Source organism: Lissotriton vulgaris, chromosome 2_1 (assembly GCF_964263255.1).
Source record: "Lissotriton vulgaris chromosome 2_1, aLisVul1.2, whole genome shotgun sequence".
In the NCBI taxonomy this organism is placed as follows: Eukaryota; Metazoa; Chordata; class Amphibia; order Caudata; family Salamandridae; genus Lissotriton; species Lissotriton vulgaris.
In genome coordinates, this window is record NC_141687.1 from 385,271,422 (window position 1) to 385,289,309 (window position 17,888).

Here is a 17,888-nt window from a genome sequence, read left to right on the forward strand (position 1 = left end):
ACCCCTCAAGGTACACCTCCACTCCCTCAGGACCCGTATGGGGTCGAGACTCAGAATATATTTTACAGAGATGGGTCCGGAAGACATTATTGATCTCATGTTGAGTATATACCAACTGGCCCATATCATTCTGCACCTCCGTGTACAGACAGATCCCTCGGAGTACCACCTTCATTGCGTCCCATTCAGTCGCCCTGGTGCCAGCCGAGCCCCAGTTAACCTCCAGATATGCCTCAAGCCCCCATAAGATAGCCTTTTTGTAGGTCGGGTCACCCAGCGCCTCCGTGTTGAGCCTCGACAATGGAATCTTGGGCCGCGGTCTGTCTAACGAGTAGGTGAGCAGGAGCGGTGAGTGATCAGACAAGTATTGGGCCAAATATTGGATCCCCACTACTCGATGCATTGCCGTTCCCTGGAGAAAAAAATTGGTCCAGTCGACTATGGGTGTTGGCAGCAGGTGTATGGCACGAATACACACGACTGGTAGGGTTGCAGTGCCTCCATGTATCAAGTATGCCATAGCTCTGAAGCATCTGGCCCATCGCTTCTCTCATTCTAGGCTTTGCGCCCAATTTTGGGGGGTACCGATCTAAATCCCCATCAAGGGCACAATTAAAGTCTCCTGCAATAAGTAGTTCTGTGTCTGGGTCCAGGTCTAACTGTCTCAACACCCTCCCGAAAAACTCACCCTCGTCGGTGTTCGGAGGATAAATATTGACCAGGCATAAGCTACGCCCATCCAGCGTCCCCGTCACCATCACAAACCGCCCTTCCGGATCCTGCTTAGTGTGTATGGCCCTGAAGGCGACTCCCGGCGACACCCAAATCAATGCACCCCATGCGAACCCCGAGTAGACGTGGCGAAAAACTGCCCCGCCATCTACGTTGGACATATTTGAGGCAATCCCTCCGAAGGTTTGTCTCCTGTATCAGGCTATGCTAACCCCATAGCGCCTGAGGTAAGTGGCCACCATAATCTGCTTAATCATGTTTTTGAGCCCCCTGACGTTCCACGTTATGAACTTATATCTTTGTGCATCACCCGCCATTCGTTAGTAGTTGATTGTATTACAGCACCCTTCTATTACACCAGGGACCCCCCAGAACCCACCATTGTGACCCCTGCAAATACGAACATCTTGTGTGTCTTGCAATAAAGCTACATTGAGACCCGGCAGCAACCCCAACAAAACCAGAACAAGACCCCCCCCAACAACCCCCACCCACAGGCGGTATTCTGCATTCTCCTAACCCAAACCTGGCTAGAGGACTCAGAACCCCTCCCCAAAGCTCCACCCACCCTTACACTCCCCCCCCCTCAATTTGTAATCAATGAATACCAAAACACAGAAATTTCACGTTCCCAATTCCTAAAAGATCCCCCCCCCCCAAGTGTCATGCAGCCGACTGACTGGTACCCTGCAGCCCGGCCCGACCATAGGTCTAGCCCGGCCGCCCTAGCACTCTATAGCCAGCCAGTTGAGTCAGTAACTGACGCAATAGTGTAACCACTGTTAGAAAGCAGGTTGCAAGCCCCCCCCCTCTCCGTCCCCCCGAGTCTCTGGGCGAATGTCCCCAATGCAAGTCTCTCTGGCCTGGATATTCCTCCCGTGGGCCAAAAAGAATATAGAGATACTCAGTGTCTGTGACCCCACTATTCTGACTCTTACCACCAGGATCATCAGTCATTTGTCTCATGAGTCCTCCACAGCCGGGCTGGGGGCACCTTCCGACTCCGACTGTGTTTCCTGTACCAAACATAATGGAGAGAACTGGTTCTGGGTTGGGATCGCCTTCAGTTCCGCCCGAAGAGTACCATCCGGTCCCACCGTGATACGTCCCCCCTCCTCTGGATTATGTCTTCCGGGGTGCTGGGCTCTCTCTCCACCTCGCCGGTTCCGCCGCCTCCCACTTCGGCGTCTCTGTTCCTGCCAGTCATGTGTCAATCATGGTCTGCCAGACCCAGTGAGTCCATCCACTCCTCCTCATCCGACAGGTGAACAAGGAAGTGCGTCTTGTCTCCGTGCTGCACCCGGAGTCTGGCCGGGAACAGCAAGCTGTATTTAATGTTCTGGCTCTGCATCCTTCGCTTAACCCTTAGGAAATCATTTCTGAGATCTTGCACCTTCCGTGTATAGTCCGGGAAGATATGAATGTCCTGATTGTCGAATTTGGGCGGGCAAGAGTTTCGGATGTGCTGAAGGATCGTGTCCCCGTCCCTGAAATTGAATAGCCGGGCTATTATAGCCCTACGTGGGGATCCCGGTTTTGGGGGCGGCCCACGAGTCCTGTGCGCCCTCTCCACTGCAGACATTTTCGAGAGGCGCAGATTAGGGAATACCTTGCCGTTCCAGTCCTCAAGGAAGAGGTCCGCCGCTGGCCCCGCTGCCCGTTCCGGAAATCCCATGAAGCGAAGATTATTCCGCCTGGACGTCCTTTCTGCGTCTTCCGCCCTATCCTCCAGCCGGGCTGTGTGCTCCTGGAGAGCCGCCGCCGTGTCTTTCAACTGGCGAACCTCGTAGTCTAGTGCACCCAGGTCCTTCTCAGTGGTGGTAACCCTGTCCGCCACCTTCCGGAGGTCCAGGCGCAAATGGTTGATATCCATTGTCTTCTCATCCATTTTGGTTTCCTGCTCCACCCTTGAGTCCCGGATCGCCTCCAAGATATCAGCTTTGTCCCGGGCCGCAGCAAACTGGCGGGCCCCCACCTCCCGATCAGTTCCGAGTCGCTCCATCGACGTCGGGCCTGGGACGGTGTATTGCATGATTTTATTTGACTGGGCTCCTCCCGTTGGCATGTCCTTCCCCATATCCCGCGCTGTCGTTCCAGAATACTGTGTCAGGGAATTGGATTGTCGGTAGGTGGGTGGGTTCCCAGGTGCAGCGGCCACCCCACGGGTCACCTCGGCGTCCTTCGCGACCTGGCCAGCTGTCCTCCAGTCCCAAACACTGCCGGGACCACCCTGTGAGCCACACTCCAGCCTCTATGACAATGTCTCAATCTCTTCCTCGTAGCCCAGGCCGACCCACGTGCCACCTTAAGGTCTCTTCCGGCCCCGTCACGACTCATCAGTGACCCCTCCGTCAGGGCGCCCCGAACGTGGGACGCCGCGCAGGTCCTCCAGGCACCGTCAGGCCGACACTACCAGGGCGATGGTAGGCCGCAACACCCCGGCTCTTTGGGGACCTCCTGACCGGGCCTCGGGCTCTCTCCCACTGGACCACCATGCGGTGGTGCCACCTTCCTTCTGCCTTGCTACGGGCTCAGGGACTGTCCAGGCACACCAGTTCCTCAGAAGGGGGGAAACTATCCAGCAGTCAGGCCGGTTGTCAATAACATTAATTGAGGGCGCGGGCCCCCGCTCCTCCGCCAGGCAGCAACTACAAGGATGGAATCAGGCTGCTCCTCGTCCCCAGGATCTCACGCGGAGGTCCGCCCCAACCCACCACCGCTCCTCACCTCCACCATCTCCAGAAGCAGCAGGGCCTCACCTTCTTCCAGTGGGAGGGCAGGGGGGGCAGGGGAGCCCCCGGAGCTTACAGACCGCCCAGTCCTCACCGGCACTATTCAAGTTACGGGCCTCCACTCTGCCCTCTGGTAGCAGCAACCTGGGCCCGTGCAGGCCCCACAGCACCGGCCTCACGTGGACGCCACCCCAGGATCCGCGGCGGGCAGCCCGCCAGACGCGCTCCGCTGCCAGCAATCACCGGCTCTCCCCCGTGGGGTCCCGCACCACGTCCCGACCTCCGTGGGAGCAGCTCCCTGTGCTGATACCGCCTCAAGCTCCGCGGCGCGTCTCACTTGCTCCGGATCGCGGAGGCCGCCATTATCTAGGTCCGGGCTCCGGCGGGTCCGACCGGGGCCACGCGCTGCTCTTTCATTGCAGGCAGAGTCGTGATCACGGCTCCGGGTCCACAGGGGGGATCAGAGGGGGCCCCCACTGCAGGATCACGCTCGGCGACACCACTACGCCAGGATTACAGCAGGATTAATTCAACATTGGGGCAGGAGCTTAGCAAGAACACGTCTAGTCGGCCAACTTGTTAGGCCATGCCCCCCATCAGTAGGTACACTTGTTAATGGAGGCAGACATCTGAGCAGCAGCAAACATATAGTGTGAAATATAGACTGAATTTATGCCATTATAATAAAAGCTTTTCTAATGAACCCCCTACACCCTGAAAAAGACCCATATCAGGTAAAAATGGGTTATTACAAGTGCATGATGGATCTGGTGGTAATATTAACCCCTTTGCCCATACATTAAAAAAATTGTCAGGTCAGAATAGATTACTTAATTGCAAGAAGGGTCAGAACTGACCAAATAAAGTACTTGGAATGCTGATTTGGGATAATGTGTTTTTTCCACCTGGGCTTTTGTGACTTCGGAGCACAATATCTCTGCTTCCCAAATTCTGCAGAGGTGGGTCAAGAGGTTCCAGAATCAGGGTGAAGCACCACAGCTAATTGCACACTAGCCTATGGTGAAGAGAGAAAGCATCTGTACCTCACTCAGGTAGGAAATTAGAGCTATGGGGTCTCATAAAGTCAGAGGTGGCCAGGTCGAGTTGGGGAAGATGAAGCCCTTTACCTCCTGTGTGTTGCAGGGTTCCTTTGAACGCTTATGGCCAGTTACGCTGCATGTCTTCATAGCGCCTTATATTTTAAAAACAACCTTCATGGATGTTTTGTGTGCTATGCCATGCTGTGTAACCTCTTGGTCATGAGCCAGCTTCTCTACAAACCAGCTCGTGTTCTTCCAGAGCTGGTTGCAGCAACAAAGCTTCTCCATATTCTAGGCTTGGTCCTAGGCTTCGGGGGTAAAACAGTAATATGTAGAATTATGTTCCTTGCAGAACTTCTCTGAGCTAGTACAACAGTGCTTTTCCTTGATATCAAAAGGAAGCACAAGTTATTAGCTCAAGGGTCCGATAATTATTTTTTCTTTGGTCACTGGTAGCAAGACGAGGTTAACAAAGTCAAAACTATCTTTGCATTTTGAACTCTCAGCCAGCCGCAAGATTTTGCAGGACAAGCAAGAGGGCAGTAATTAAATAGTTAGTTTGTTTATTCCAGGGCGAGGACAACTTGATACTTGTTGCTGAGTAATGCCCAGCACATCACAGAGAGGAGGTGAACTCATGTAATGTTGCTGGGCAGATGTCTTGAGCCTGCGGAAATGGATGTATATTCTTCTGCCCTCCCAGACATGTACAGGGAGCAGCATGTAGATTGTCATGTTCATACAATGAACAAAGATAAACATAGGGAGAAAAAGCCTTTAGTGCAACATTCACTGTGTCCACCATAGGAATCAATTAACATGTTATTCCAGCCATGTAACAGTAGTGTAGAAACTTGCATACAAGGTTCTTAGCCCAGTTATAGAAGAGAATGGATGAAGTTTACAGGTGGAGCGGTGGGAACTTGGCTTGACTTCTCATCGGGTAACAGGTAAAAGGTGCTCATGGCCCTGGACATTGAAACTGCTGCAACCAACTAGAAGCCTTCCTGTTCCCTGGTTTTTGAAAGCAGTAGCAACTCTCAACTACCGGTTACGGCACATTTAGGTTCCCACTCTTTTCTGCTTAGCCTCCTGCTCTGCTGGGGATCGTCATAGAAGAAATCAAGCACCTTTAATTGACTTGGAGATTCTTGCTTTCACTAGCGGAAATGTCAGGGCAAGTTAGGAAAATTTGAAAAATACAGTATGACACAGATATCAACACAGTGTGGGGACAACTGGCCTCACAGTTGGATGGGGACGGATGTTGGTGAGGGTGGAAAATGTCACTTTGCTTGAACTGCCACATTTCTAACACTGAGTTAATATGCCCAGCACCTACGCCATGCTCTAGCTGTGGTCCTCACCATGTTCCCTTTTACATTTTAGACCTGCGCTCTTCACAGTGTCCCATATATGAGGTTATGCCTTGCATTTCATCATGCCCTAGATAAGCTGTTGCTGCTTCTCAACCTGACTTTAAGTTCTAAGTTTCTGAATTTTTGTCTATAGGTTGGCTTCAGACATACAAATGACTATGTGACGTACGCCTGGGTCAAAGATGATGAAATTTCATTCAGTGAGGATGTCAATCAGGTCAGTATAAAATCATTCTTGTTAGTGATATCTGGCTGAATATCTGTATTGTGCAGGACTGATGAGTCAGTACAACATATTGTTGTATTTGGTAGGATCTTAAAAGACAAGAACTGACTGTGAAACATCTGAGTGGCAGAAGCTAAAATATAAAAGTACAAAGTGCATAAAGGAATTCCATACTAGTTGAAGTCCACAGGTAAAGGCATTTGTAGTTGTGATCCTGCAAGGTATGATAGGTTGACAAGTTAAGATTGAAGGAAGAGTTAACACAGTCACCTCCTGATATACCACCCCAAGTGCAGCATTGCCAGCTCCCTGTTTGTTATGTAAAGATTTTACCTGCGTTACAACTGTACTCTAAATAATTCCTTCCCACTTGTGAATAATTACTATTTCATGTTCATTGACACAACAGACTAGATAATAGACTAGATGTAGTGATGAAACTCCTTGTGGATCTGCAGTCTTGGGATAAGAAACCAATCCCAGATGAACAAAAAATCTGCAGCAGGTTGGTCAGCTAATAACATAGTTAGAGGGAACACAGATGGCAGACAACACATCAGGAACATGTCTGCAGGGAATTCATCTATAGAGCTGAAGGAAGTTTATTTTATTTTTATTTTTTATTTGAGAAGTTTATTATAGTGCTGGCTAGACCCGGAGGTATCAGAGCGCTTTACATGAGGATTTGTGAGGTTACATGGTTACAAATAGTTACTGGAGTATGGTGATGCATACTCAAAAAAAAGACAAACAAACAGCAATGTTACATAAGTACATGATAAAAGACGAATGTGGCATGGGAGGAAGAGGGGTGAGGTAAGGGATCAGAGGCAGGGGTAGAGAAGAGGAGAACTATGTCCAAGGTCCGGATGGGTAGGTGACGGCCAAGGGGGTGACCCAGAGTTGATCTCCTCTTTAGTTGTCTAGGCAGCTCCACCTGACAACAGCCATGTTGATCAGTTTCTGCGCTTAGGAGTTCGTGTAAAATTTAGTTCGAGGGGGAGGCTCAGGCCCACTCTTTTCTTGCGTTCTCTGCTGCTGTGATTTGGTAGTGAGCTGATTATTTAAAGATCGCCGAGGGCACTTAGCTGATCCCCATATTAGTTTATGCATTCGGCGGGGGTAGGTCGTCATTTTAGGGACAGGCATCATCCTTCCTGGACCCAGTGTGCTTCTTTTGGGCCTTAGCATGGGTGGCTGGTGACTGCAGCACTCCCGAGGCCGTGTGGCCACGTCAGATTGCCTCAAGGCGCCCTGCCTTGCCCACTGGGAGGCCCGTAACCTGCCTTCGACGGGGGTCAGTTGCCATTTTAGGTTCGAGTACGATCTTTCCTGGACCTGTGTACTGCTGCTTATGGGTCTAAAACAAGGGATAGCTCCACGTGTCAGATTTCTCCAGTGGTGGCCATCTTAGGGTCAGGCATTGGGTAGAGTACTACACTCTCCTCATGCCTGCTCCTCTGCGGACCCATAGGCCTCTCGATTTTGTCCTCCCACTTATCTGGTGCCTCCTGGGCCTCTGTGACTGGAGTTTGTCCGCTTTGGTGTTGCAGCCGCCAAGTGTTGTCATGAAATTCAGACAATCCAGAAATGAGTGTGGTGGCCCAAGCAAGCTACAGGCAGTGCAATCTAGAATTACAGCGGTATGGTTGAATCTAGGAACATTTGTATTGTGTTTTTAGTATACCTCCATTTTGCTGTAGCCAATCCTTGTGAAGTATTATCCTATCTAGCATACCGCTGCTTTCTCGGAGTGTAGCAGAAAGGAATAATTCTTAATGATCCATCAGCTCAAACAACCTTCTGGTGGCATTTGTTATAGATCACTCAGCATGTCTTGAAGTGATTGGTGGCTGGGAGAGGAACCCAGTGCTGTTCTTTCAAGACAGGAGAGATGTGGTGGAACCTTCTTAGGTTGGTGATTACTCGAGCTCCTACATAAATAACATCTTTGATAGGTGTCACTGATGACTCTTGGAGAACAGTGAGTAGTGCACCTTCTTTGTTAGCGTGTGATAAGACGAGGGCCTGGCTTGTGGGCCGGAAGCCAACTTTTCTCTTTTTCATAAACAACATTAAAGATTGAAATTTCTACAACTCAAGAGGGAGACGGTTCCTGAGTTAAGTCTCCAAGACTGAAAATTGTCAATCCCTTCAGTTAGCTACAAGTAGTAACAGGAATGATCAGCTATGAGTGGTCACTGGTGATGAGTGGTCGTCTGAGGCAGTTCTAGGTAATCTTTTGAATCAAGTAGACAGGCACAGTATTCAAGCATTTATGAACCAAAGTCAGAATCGGAATTTTGAAATGCACTCTTGTGCTTACTATCAGCTGGTAGGACAACTCCTTGGATGAAAGACACAGTCCTCTATGTGCAAACTAAAGACAAACTGCACTGTGGCATTTTGAAAGCATTACAGTGTTGTAAAGTGGTGCTTAAAGTTCCCTAAATAGGGCATTCCTATAGTCAAGTTTGAATTTATATAGAGCCCAAACACCAAAGGATGTATGACGATTGGAAGAAAGTGGGGGACTCTAAGCAATGGATGAAGGTTAAACTAGTAGTTACTGATCACTTAGTCAGTTTGAGGAGCTAAAGTCATGTCAACGTTCCTGAAGATTCCCAAATTTCCTACTGCAAAAGAGTACTCAGTTTACACTCCTAGTAAGATAACTGGTAATAACTGCAAGTGCAGAATGAACAAAGGTGCTTGGAGCGAAGAAGCAGTACTTCTCTTTTCCCTTCATTGAATTTGAGGCTTTTTCACTCCTTGAATTGAACTTTCTAAAGGAATTAGGTTGATACGACTCCTTAAGATTTATTCAACATAAGAAGTTCTTCAGAATGAACAAGGAGGAGAAACGATCTAAAATAAATGTTAAATATCACCCGAGAGAGCATGGATTGTGGAAAAGCGAAAGAAGTATTAAGCGTAATGCATATGGAGGCAAACTAGCTTAATGTCGAAATAGAGACCCACAACACCTTACAAATGCACTCCGAAGGAAGCGAATGGTTGATGGTGTTGAAACCCACTAATCAATCCTACAAAACGCAGTTCAATTAGCATATTCCAGACCTCCACGAGAGCTGTCTTGGTTCCATGTCTAAGGCAAAGTCTTGACTGGTAAGAGTCTAGGAGGCTGTCTCTCTCTAAATGTGCCAGGTAAACCCACATTTTTCCAGTGTTTGGTCTTCCAGAACAATCCTGCAGTGAGATGGAAGTTGCTATGCAAAGCGGTATCTTATCTAAGGAGGACTTTTGCAAAAAAAAGTGTAATTATTGCACTCATAAGGGTCGGGCAGAGTCTGTGGATAAGGATACATTTAAGACCTTGACCACAAAAGGGGCCAGGATCTCTGTGTGGGTTTTAGCTTCTAGAGCAGCGAGTGAGTCTTCTGTCTGCAAGTGAGTTTCAGGTTTAAAAAAGAGATTCCTTACAATAAAGGGCGGAAATATCTGTATTCTGCAGCAGTGGAGCTTGATCAGTGGCCAATTTAAACTGAAATTATTTCTAATGTAGTCTGACCGTGGTATGAAGAGACTTCTGAATGCCTTTAATCTGTTTAATAAAGAAAGGTTCTCAGTGTGGGGCATCAAGACTTGTGCCCTCTCATTGAGCACTGTATTCCCAACAGGGCCTCTTTCCATCATCTGTAGGTTGAAATTGAGGTGTGTATACAGTATACCTAGATATCTATTCTGTAACGTATTGTGACTGGACATCCCCAGAAAAGATGAGCTGAACTTATATTGGTATGGAATCTGCAGCCTTTTAGAAGCCATAGCCTTCCGCTGTGTCCGAAAACAAAATCTGAACCAGGCCAAGAGTGCAGCTCTAAAGCGAAGGAGCTACAAGATAATGTGAGACATTTCACTTTTAGAGTAGGAGACCCCTCACCTTGAGAATCTGTCATTAGTGAAGCTGCCTTGATATCTATGTCAACTCTGCTCCGAAGCAGCACCCTTATGAGCAAGACCAGCATGGCAAAATCTGGGAGCTGGATAAAGAAGCTAGGCTGCTTGATCCTACTGTGTGCAAAGGGGCTGACTTGGTGCAATCCATCTGGTATATCCTGAGTCTGGAGCCCCATGAGTAGCTCTAGTCTATGCTTGCACCCACAGTTCAGACCCCAGTTGAATTAGCTGTTTGCTAGTGGCCTGGTTAATCTTCACTATGACACTAATGAACAACCACTTTTGTCTACAATCAATCGAACTACGAAGTAAAGTTCTCACCTCCAGCTACATTATAAATGCAGCCCAGCTTTCATTTGATATACAATCTACTTCCCTGATTGGTGGTTTTGGTGGAGCTGAGCTAGCCCACTTTGTCCTACTCTGACTATTTCTGATATTTAAGCCACCTCTCACATCAGATGGCTTTACACCTGAATTTTACAGTTCCATGTATGTTATCAATAAGGACAAAAGCACCAAAGACACCTGCTAATATTCTGACCTCACAGAACATAGATATAAATAGGGCGGGCAAGAAACCTCAAGGATCGCTCAAACTAATAATGAAGACCAGCCTGAGATTGCACACTTGCACTTACAGATGCCATCTACAAAATCGAATATTCAACTTTTATTAGAACATTTTTAAAAACGTGAAATCCCTGATGCAAGGTTTTGCAAAAGTATTGCTGGACTTGCATCACTCTGTGCAAAAAGCCAAATCCATCAGAAATCACTAAAAAAGCTAATGTAATGCCACAGAGGAAGTACAGCAAAGGAAGAGCCCTTTCGGTGCTTTGGCGAACAAGAGCTGAGCTTTTCTATGTAACTCTCTGCTTTTTATTTTTGCCCCTCTTTTTGATCAATTAATACTTATTTACATTAGATAGCTGCACCCCAGTCTATGGCACATACAGCATATATTAACTGAAGCCTTACTAATCATTTTTGTAAACTTTGAATGTCTGACTTGTTCATGTCTCTTTGTGGTTTGGGAATATTGAGGTCCAGAAAGTTTTCCATTTCTCGCCCTGGTGATGTTTGACCGTGCAGTTTTCCTCATGGTGATTTCAAATATGTATCACCTCCCAAGTTTAGCAGCTTTTTGCACGGTTCAGTTGTGTATAGCATGCATTTCTCAAGTGCATGCTCTGGCAGCAAAATACCTACCACTTCTGGGACAATCTGTAAAAAGAACATTTTGTTTCAGGTCGTGAACAGTGTTGTAGTGTAGTTCCTATTTTCCCAATAGGCCCTGCGCATTGGAATAACATAAACAGTAGTATTGACGTAGAAGTGCGGATCTTCCAGGCCTCTACTGACTATGCTAAACTTAATTGGGTTTGTTACCAACTAGCTCAGAGGTCACTGGAAACTTTCTTCTCTGAATAGGAAGTGATCAGCTTCCTTGGTACAGGCAAGAAGGGATTCAGTTTTCCAACAACCGTGCAACATGACAACTTTGCTCCTCAGATAAGAGTCAATCTCTAGGGTCGTGTGAAACAATAGACAGTTATTTTACTCAGTCAGTTGTAGTGCAGATTACTTTCACAATATGTAGAGAATAGAGAGACGGGCGTTTTCAATAAAGGGTAACATTTATTGAACAGTCTTTCTTCTCGTACAGGAGAAATGAATTGCCACAATTGCAAGACTTGTTATTATAAAAAGTGCGTACAGTAAGATGCGTATTGCAAAATAATACTGTAAAAGCATTGATATGGTTTCTTAGCCATACAATGGTTTAAAATGAATAAAACATATATACATTCATATATACATTAGGCTAAAATACTCAACTGGTGCTTCTAACTACGCCTACCCCAGTGTACCTGACCTAAGCCTAATACTTGGGAGGGGAGTAAGTAAGTAGCTTTAGTTTAAGTTGGTTTTGCCAAGGTTTGCTTCAAGAATTCTCTCTAAGGGTTTAATCAACACCATACCTCTGGAATAGAATGATGGATGTCTGGTATCTCCTTCAGGGAACTCGATATCCCAGTCACCCGCAAGGGTAGACTGGAAACGCCAGAGCTGGATTTCTCTGCAGGAGAAAAGACAGCGTCTCTCTCAGCGCGTCGAGGAGGAGGAGGGGCAGCGTCCGTGGGCAGCTTGCATCTGCTGGGCTCTTGCAGGGTACGGCTGTTCAGCTCCTAAATTCACCACACCATCGTTCGCTAGTTAGCAGCGATAGCAGCTATGGTATCATCAGCATAACAGCAGCGTCAGCTTCAGCGAAGCAGCAGCAGCATCAGCGAAAACAGCAGCATTTTCTTAAGGCAATGTTGGTAATATTTGTACCTGAAAGGTGCCTTGTTTGACGTAAGTTTTTGGACATAAGACGTCAATAAAGATGTCACTAGGAAGTGATCGTCTATCAGTGCTCATTAAAGTTCTATTACTATTCAAAACATAGCAAGCGGGGCTTTCCCAGGTTGCTGAGTTTTTATCTTGTTGAAGAACTCGGAGTGTTAATCTAGGAATCTTAGATAGTAACTTCTGCTATGTCATTGCACTAATTAGCTGCAAAGGAAGTGGCAGAGGAAGTGATTCTGAAATGTGGCTCTGTTCGTGTGAGGCCAGAGACTAGTTTCTGAATATTGTATTTGATCGGGATACAAGGGGATTATAGCCGTATAGGGGCATAAGGTCACAGTATCGATCAGGGTCCTAGATTAGAACGCAACACCCACTCCACGAATTCATGTCCATCAAATTACTAAAAGTAGAGCAATAGGATGCATGTGTAACATTGCCCACCCCAAAATACATATATGCATTCGAAATAGGAGTATTTCTAATATGTGAAAATGTAGGTACTGTACGTTTTTGAAGCATAGAAATCATTCAAAATCATAGCATATGAAATAAATGAAGGATTTTGCAAAAAGAATTACACATGAGATATCTCTGAATACAGAAAAGAAGGGCGAGATAATTTCATCACATATAAATGCATTGCAGTAAAATGTGCTAGAGGCTGGTGTAAAATTATTATGTCTCTAGATTTATCTAAAAATAGAAGTAGAAGCTTCTGTTCTCTATGAATAGTTCTACTTTAAGCAAAGAATTTTCGTGCCAGAAAAAAAAAGGTGAATATTAAAAAGTGTTCAATTCAAAAGAATTATTGCTTGAAAGGGGAAAATAGAGTTCCAACGCTTTTAGCAGTTTTTGTTGTTCAAAACTGAAGGCCGAATTCAGAGTTCATGGGAACGCTGTGTGTCGGAATGCTTCTCTAAAGTTATTGTTTCTGTTCGGGTGAGAACATCATATCAGACAGGCTCTCAAAGAATTGGTCTACAAAATCAGGTGACAGTTCGACCAAATTTGCTAGTGCTGTAACTTGGCAGGTGTGAGAATGATTGCTGTCATCAAAGGCTGGATCAGCAATGTTCACAGAAGGTCGTACCTGGGTGATGTTGCTTTTGTCACTCGCTCCACTGTTACCACCTAGTCGTAGTACAGGAGTCTCAACGAATGCCGTCATCAGGATTGATAGCCGCTGGGGACAACACAATGCGTGAGCCGTTATCGGACTGAGCAAAGTATCGATATCCATTGGTACTGCTGATGGAAGTGCAAGACAGGTGTCCAACACGCACTCATCTCCGCATAGCATACATCGTAGTACAGGTAAGATGCAGTTTTGCCATATCGGTCTGAATGAAAGGAACCAGGTCATGTTTAGATCTCTCAGCCTGGCCAATCCAAGGACTCTAGTTATTCTGTCCCGGTAGCGCACTGTTAGGAATGTTTCTTCCATTCCCATAGGAGTCATGTCTGAGCTGTGGCTTGCCATATCGGAGCAGGAGGGTCAAAAATAAAATCCCTGCTACAAGTCCCAAAAATAGGGGTATGCCGCCAAAGACAGAGTGGACAAAATTTGGAACGATTCCCAGAATTGCTTGAAATGGTGTTAGCAGTCCCGTAAAAATCGTCTTAAATATGCCTGGGATGCCTGTGTCACTAGACATGTTAAGGAGTTGGCTCAACATTTCTACGAAATGCACGGGGCAATTTGTTGATAAAAGGTCATGAACCTCTGTAGCTGTCCTTGCAACTAGGAGATCATACGTCTCTTTTGATGACGTGATGGGCACTGTTGTCTGCAAAAGCACAGACTTCATTTTGCTTAAAGTATCAATTCGTATAGAAGAGAATTGCAGACGAGGCCAGATGGGAGTCTCTATGTCTCCAAGGCCGCTCGGGAACAATGCTTGCATACAGCATTTGACCATGGAAGTTACGCTTACGAGATACGCTTTCCCTGGCAAAAGGCCACAACATCTGTGATCCGTTCTTAGAATGTAACTCCCATTCGCGAGTTGCATAAAGAAAGGCTCTATCTGCGTTGCAGGTGTGACAAGCTGGTGGCATGAAAGGTTGTTAGTATTACCTTCACAGGCTCCATGTAAATTAATACCCTGGCACAAAAGTATACCGCTTAGTGAACGTTTACAATTTTCACCACTAAGAAATACATTTTTGTCGCGGTCACTGTAGCATGAATGTGTGTATGGTAATTTCCATGCTGACTTAACATATCCTTTACCTAATCGTTCATACTGGCCAGTAGGTATGTATTCAAGACAATTTTTAAATCGGAAAGTTGTTATCGGAATTGTGATAATCCTGTGTATTATCCATTCAATGACAGGACTTTCTGACATTGTCAATGGTAATCTCTCAAGTTTTTCGATGCTCAGGATTGTATAGTCTGCTCCTTTCTGTGCCAAGCTGATTTGTTTATCAGTGGGTTAAAAATGGAAAACAATGACGTTGTGTTGATTAAACGCCAGGGCACATAGCCTGAATGAAGATTTTGCAGCGTCCATCCTAATTGTACAATAGAACGTAATTGTGACTGGCCATGCTGTAACATTAGCAAGTCTCTGTCTATTATATCAAAGGCAGAGGATACAATATTGTCCAACGAATATATTCTGGAGGACAGAGTCATTAACCCATTGTCCACTACAGAAAGTGATTTTTCCAAATTAATACGATCAATTTCTCGTATTTTTTCAGCTGTTTCAATTTGTGTGACTTTCCAAGCCTCGTTGTATGCAGCATAGATACTGGTCGCTATGAAACGCTTTTGACGCTGTTTGCGTGGTCCCATAATAAAATCGCGCAAATCAGCACCCTCTTTAAGTAAAGACAAGTGTTGTTTAATTTCAGCCAGTGTGGATGATCCTAGCCTTTCGAGGCAGAGTTTCCCTACACTGTATGTTGTTACTATCCCTGGATGTTGTCTCTGGGAGTATCTAGGGTCTTGTCTGGTCATAGTTAACCCCTGTGTTTTGTTCAGGAATCTATCTTGACAGTTGTTTGTGTCAGTAGGCCAGATTAACCACTTTTTCCAATCAGGATGTGTTCTGTTTAAATGTAAAATTTTAGTTACGTCTATCTCAATATCTGTCGTTACATTTTCAGGTATTGGTTTTGGAACAGACGGTTTGTTTAGGTCTTTGATCTTAGCTAGGCCAAGACAGGATGTTTGGTGAATTGTGTCATTTAAAAACATCATTTGTTCTGGTATCATGCAGGTTCTGAATAATGCTTCTAGGCCTTGTACCTGCCAATCTTTCGTACCCCAGATGGTTTTTGTTTCAATGTTATTTTTCCAATAATCAAAACCAAATGTCATCATTTTTTCATAAAATGCTTCTGAATATATCAATTTAGTGTTTGTCAGCATTGTTTTCAATCCTGCTTTATCTAACAGTTTGTAATAAAACGTTTCTGCATCACTGGTGTTAAACCCTGAGAAGTACTTGAATTTCTCAAAGAATGTTTTAGAACTGCTTTTAGGTGGTGTAGCACAATGTTCCCATTGGTTATACTTGAAAACATTTCTAGGCTGTGCAGATTTATGCAAATAATGATCGCCATAATGTGCAACACAGAACATCTGTTCATAACTAGACGAACCTTGTAAATAATCATGTTCTGTGAATCTAGCTGACATTACTAAATCAGACATCATATTATTAATACTATCAAAGTCCCAATCATCAGAGAATGTACTAGGTTTTAAAAAGTCACTTAAGGAAACCTTCAGTTGATGAGGATACTTCAGGATCTCGACCGGACCATAGATCTCATAGTCCGTTTTCTCCCATACTACCCCACCGGGTATTGGAATGGCTGTGACATTCACTATTGACAGTTCTCTTTTCTTCACGTGGGATGATCTGTGTGGTTTGAGGACTAAGTTGATGTTCTGACTTGCTGTGTCCATTCAATTGTAATAAGCTTTCCTAAAATTAAAACTAAAATTAGGCATAGTAGGAGTATAAATACCCCCGAAATAATCCAATGCTCAATCAATGGTGCATCCAGAAATACTTCTTTGACTTGTTGAAAGAGTTCTGTTGCTTTTTCTTTAAAAGTCTTTTTTGTTTCTGGCATCACTTCGGTGTTGCTTTGATCCTCGGAAAAGTCATTGAAGTTGATGAAATAACCAGAGGCAGTTCTGTCAATTGTTGGGATTGTTCTTTCAATTTGTCTTTCGGTAGCACTTTCTGATGCCACATCATTGTAGACTGGTGTTTCTTGACGAACTGTTTCAATCTGTGTCTCAAGAGGCACGAGTTCCATGGCATTATTGCATAGTCCCTCTCTGTGCACTGCAGGCTGATCGAATGTGATTAGTCTTTCAGTTTGAACCTCTTGGATTGTTGCAAGTTTGGGTATTCTGTTGTTTCTCGGGAGTCCACTGGGCCTACTGTTGATTATAGGCCACATGCTTGTGGTTTTACCAGGTCGATAGATACAACTCTGTTCTCCTTTTTACCAGCAAGGGGCGGTAGTACTACTGATCTTGTTCCGGTGACTGCCAAGACAGGTACTGCTTTTCTGTAAGAAGGCCCAAATTCCTTCTTCACCGCTATTTTTTCTCTGACTAGATCCCCAATCTTTGGAATCCAGACAGGCCTTGCTGGGGCTGTTGCTTGTGGTGCCTCGTCAGTGGTATCTGGCTGTTGCTTTAACTTTATGTTGCTTAAGGATTTTCTTGTTTCATTCAAGTCCTGTAAAACAGCCAAACGATCTTTGATGTCAAAGTCTGTTTTCTTATCTTGTACCACTGATACTTGACTATCTAGGTCCTGAACTCTCATTCTAGTTCCGAACAATAGTTCGTATGGGCTGAAACCCTTTAGAGAATTTCTTGGCAAATTATTAAGACTGATTTGGACACTTATTAAATGTTTGACCCACCCAGCACCCGAACCTAATACCTTCGCTGTTATAGATTGCTTTATGTCCCGGTTTTTTCTTTCTACCACACTATTCCCTTCGGGGTGCGACGGACAAGAATACCGCAACCCAACTCCCATGCTGGCCATGGCATCCTTATAAGCTCGAGAGCTAAAAGCAGGACCCTGGTCAGAATGGAACATGGCAATTGCGTATGTGCCGATAAAGACGCGCAGATCTTTTATAACCGTTCTGGTGTCAGCCGAGCGCTGGAGGCCACATTTTTTAAGTGTGTTTAGCCTTAATGATGTTCAATGGGACGCGTTTCTCTTTTTTGATAGCGCGGATAGATTGCCTAATGCTTTCTATTAGGGCTTCTGACACTACACTGGCCGGTTCTCCACTGCGATCTCTGTTGCAGTCTTCACAGTTTTTTGCAAACTCATGAATACCTTCACTCATTTCCGGCCACCAGTACTCTGATTCTAATTCTCTCAGAGAGTCCCTGATTGTTTGGTGTCTCAGACCCAACCCCATATGTGCTTCCTGTGTGAGGAAGCCCCTCCGGTCCCTGTTTGGAATTACCCTATCCCCCACTCTAGGGATTCGAGCAAAA

General features: G+C 45.5%; 1 protein-coding gene across 2 annotated transcripts in view; it reads left to right on the top strand.

Moving 5' to 3' along the window:
- INPP5K (inositol polyphosphate-5-phosphatase K) overlaps positions 1-17,888 on the top strand; it is a 425,899-nt gene that overhangs the window by 328,607 nt on the left and 79,404 nt on the right. For both annotated transcript variants that reach the window (XM_086955215.1, XM_086955214.1), the window contains one exon: positions 6,017-6,100. In XM_086955215.1, the coding sequence (XP_086811341.1) occupies positions 6,017-6,100 (84 nt within the window). The remainder of the gene's footprint in view (positions 1-6,016; positions 6,101-17,888) is intronic.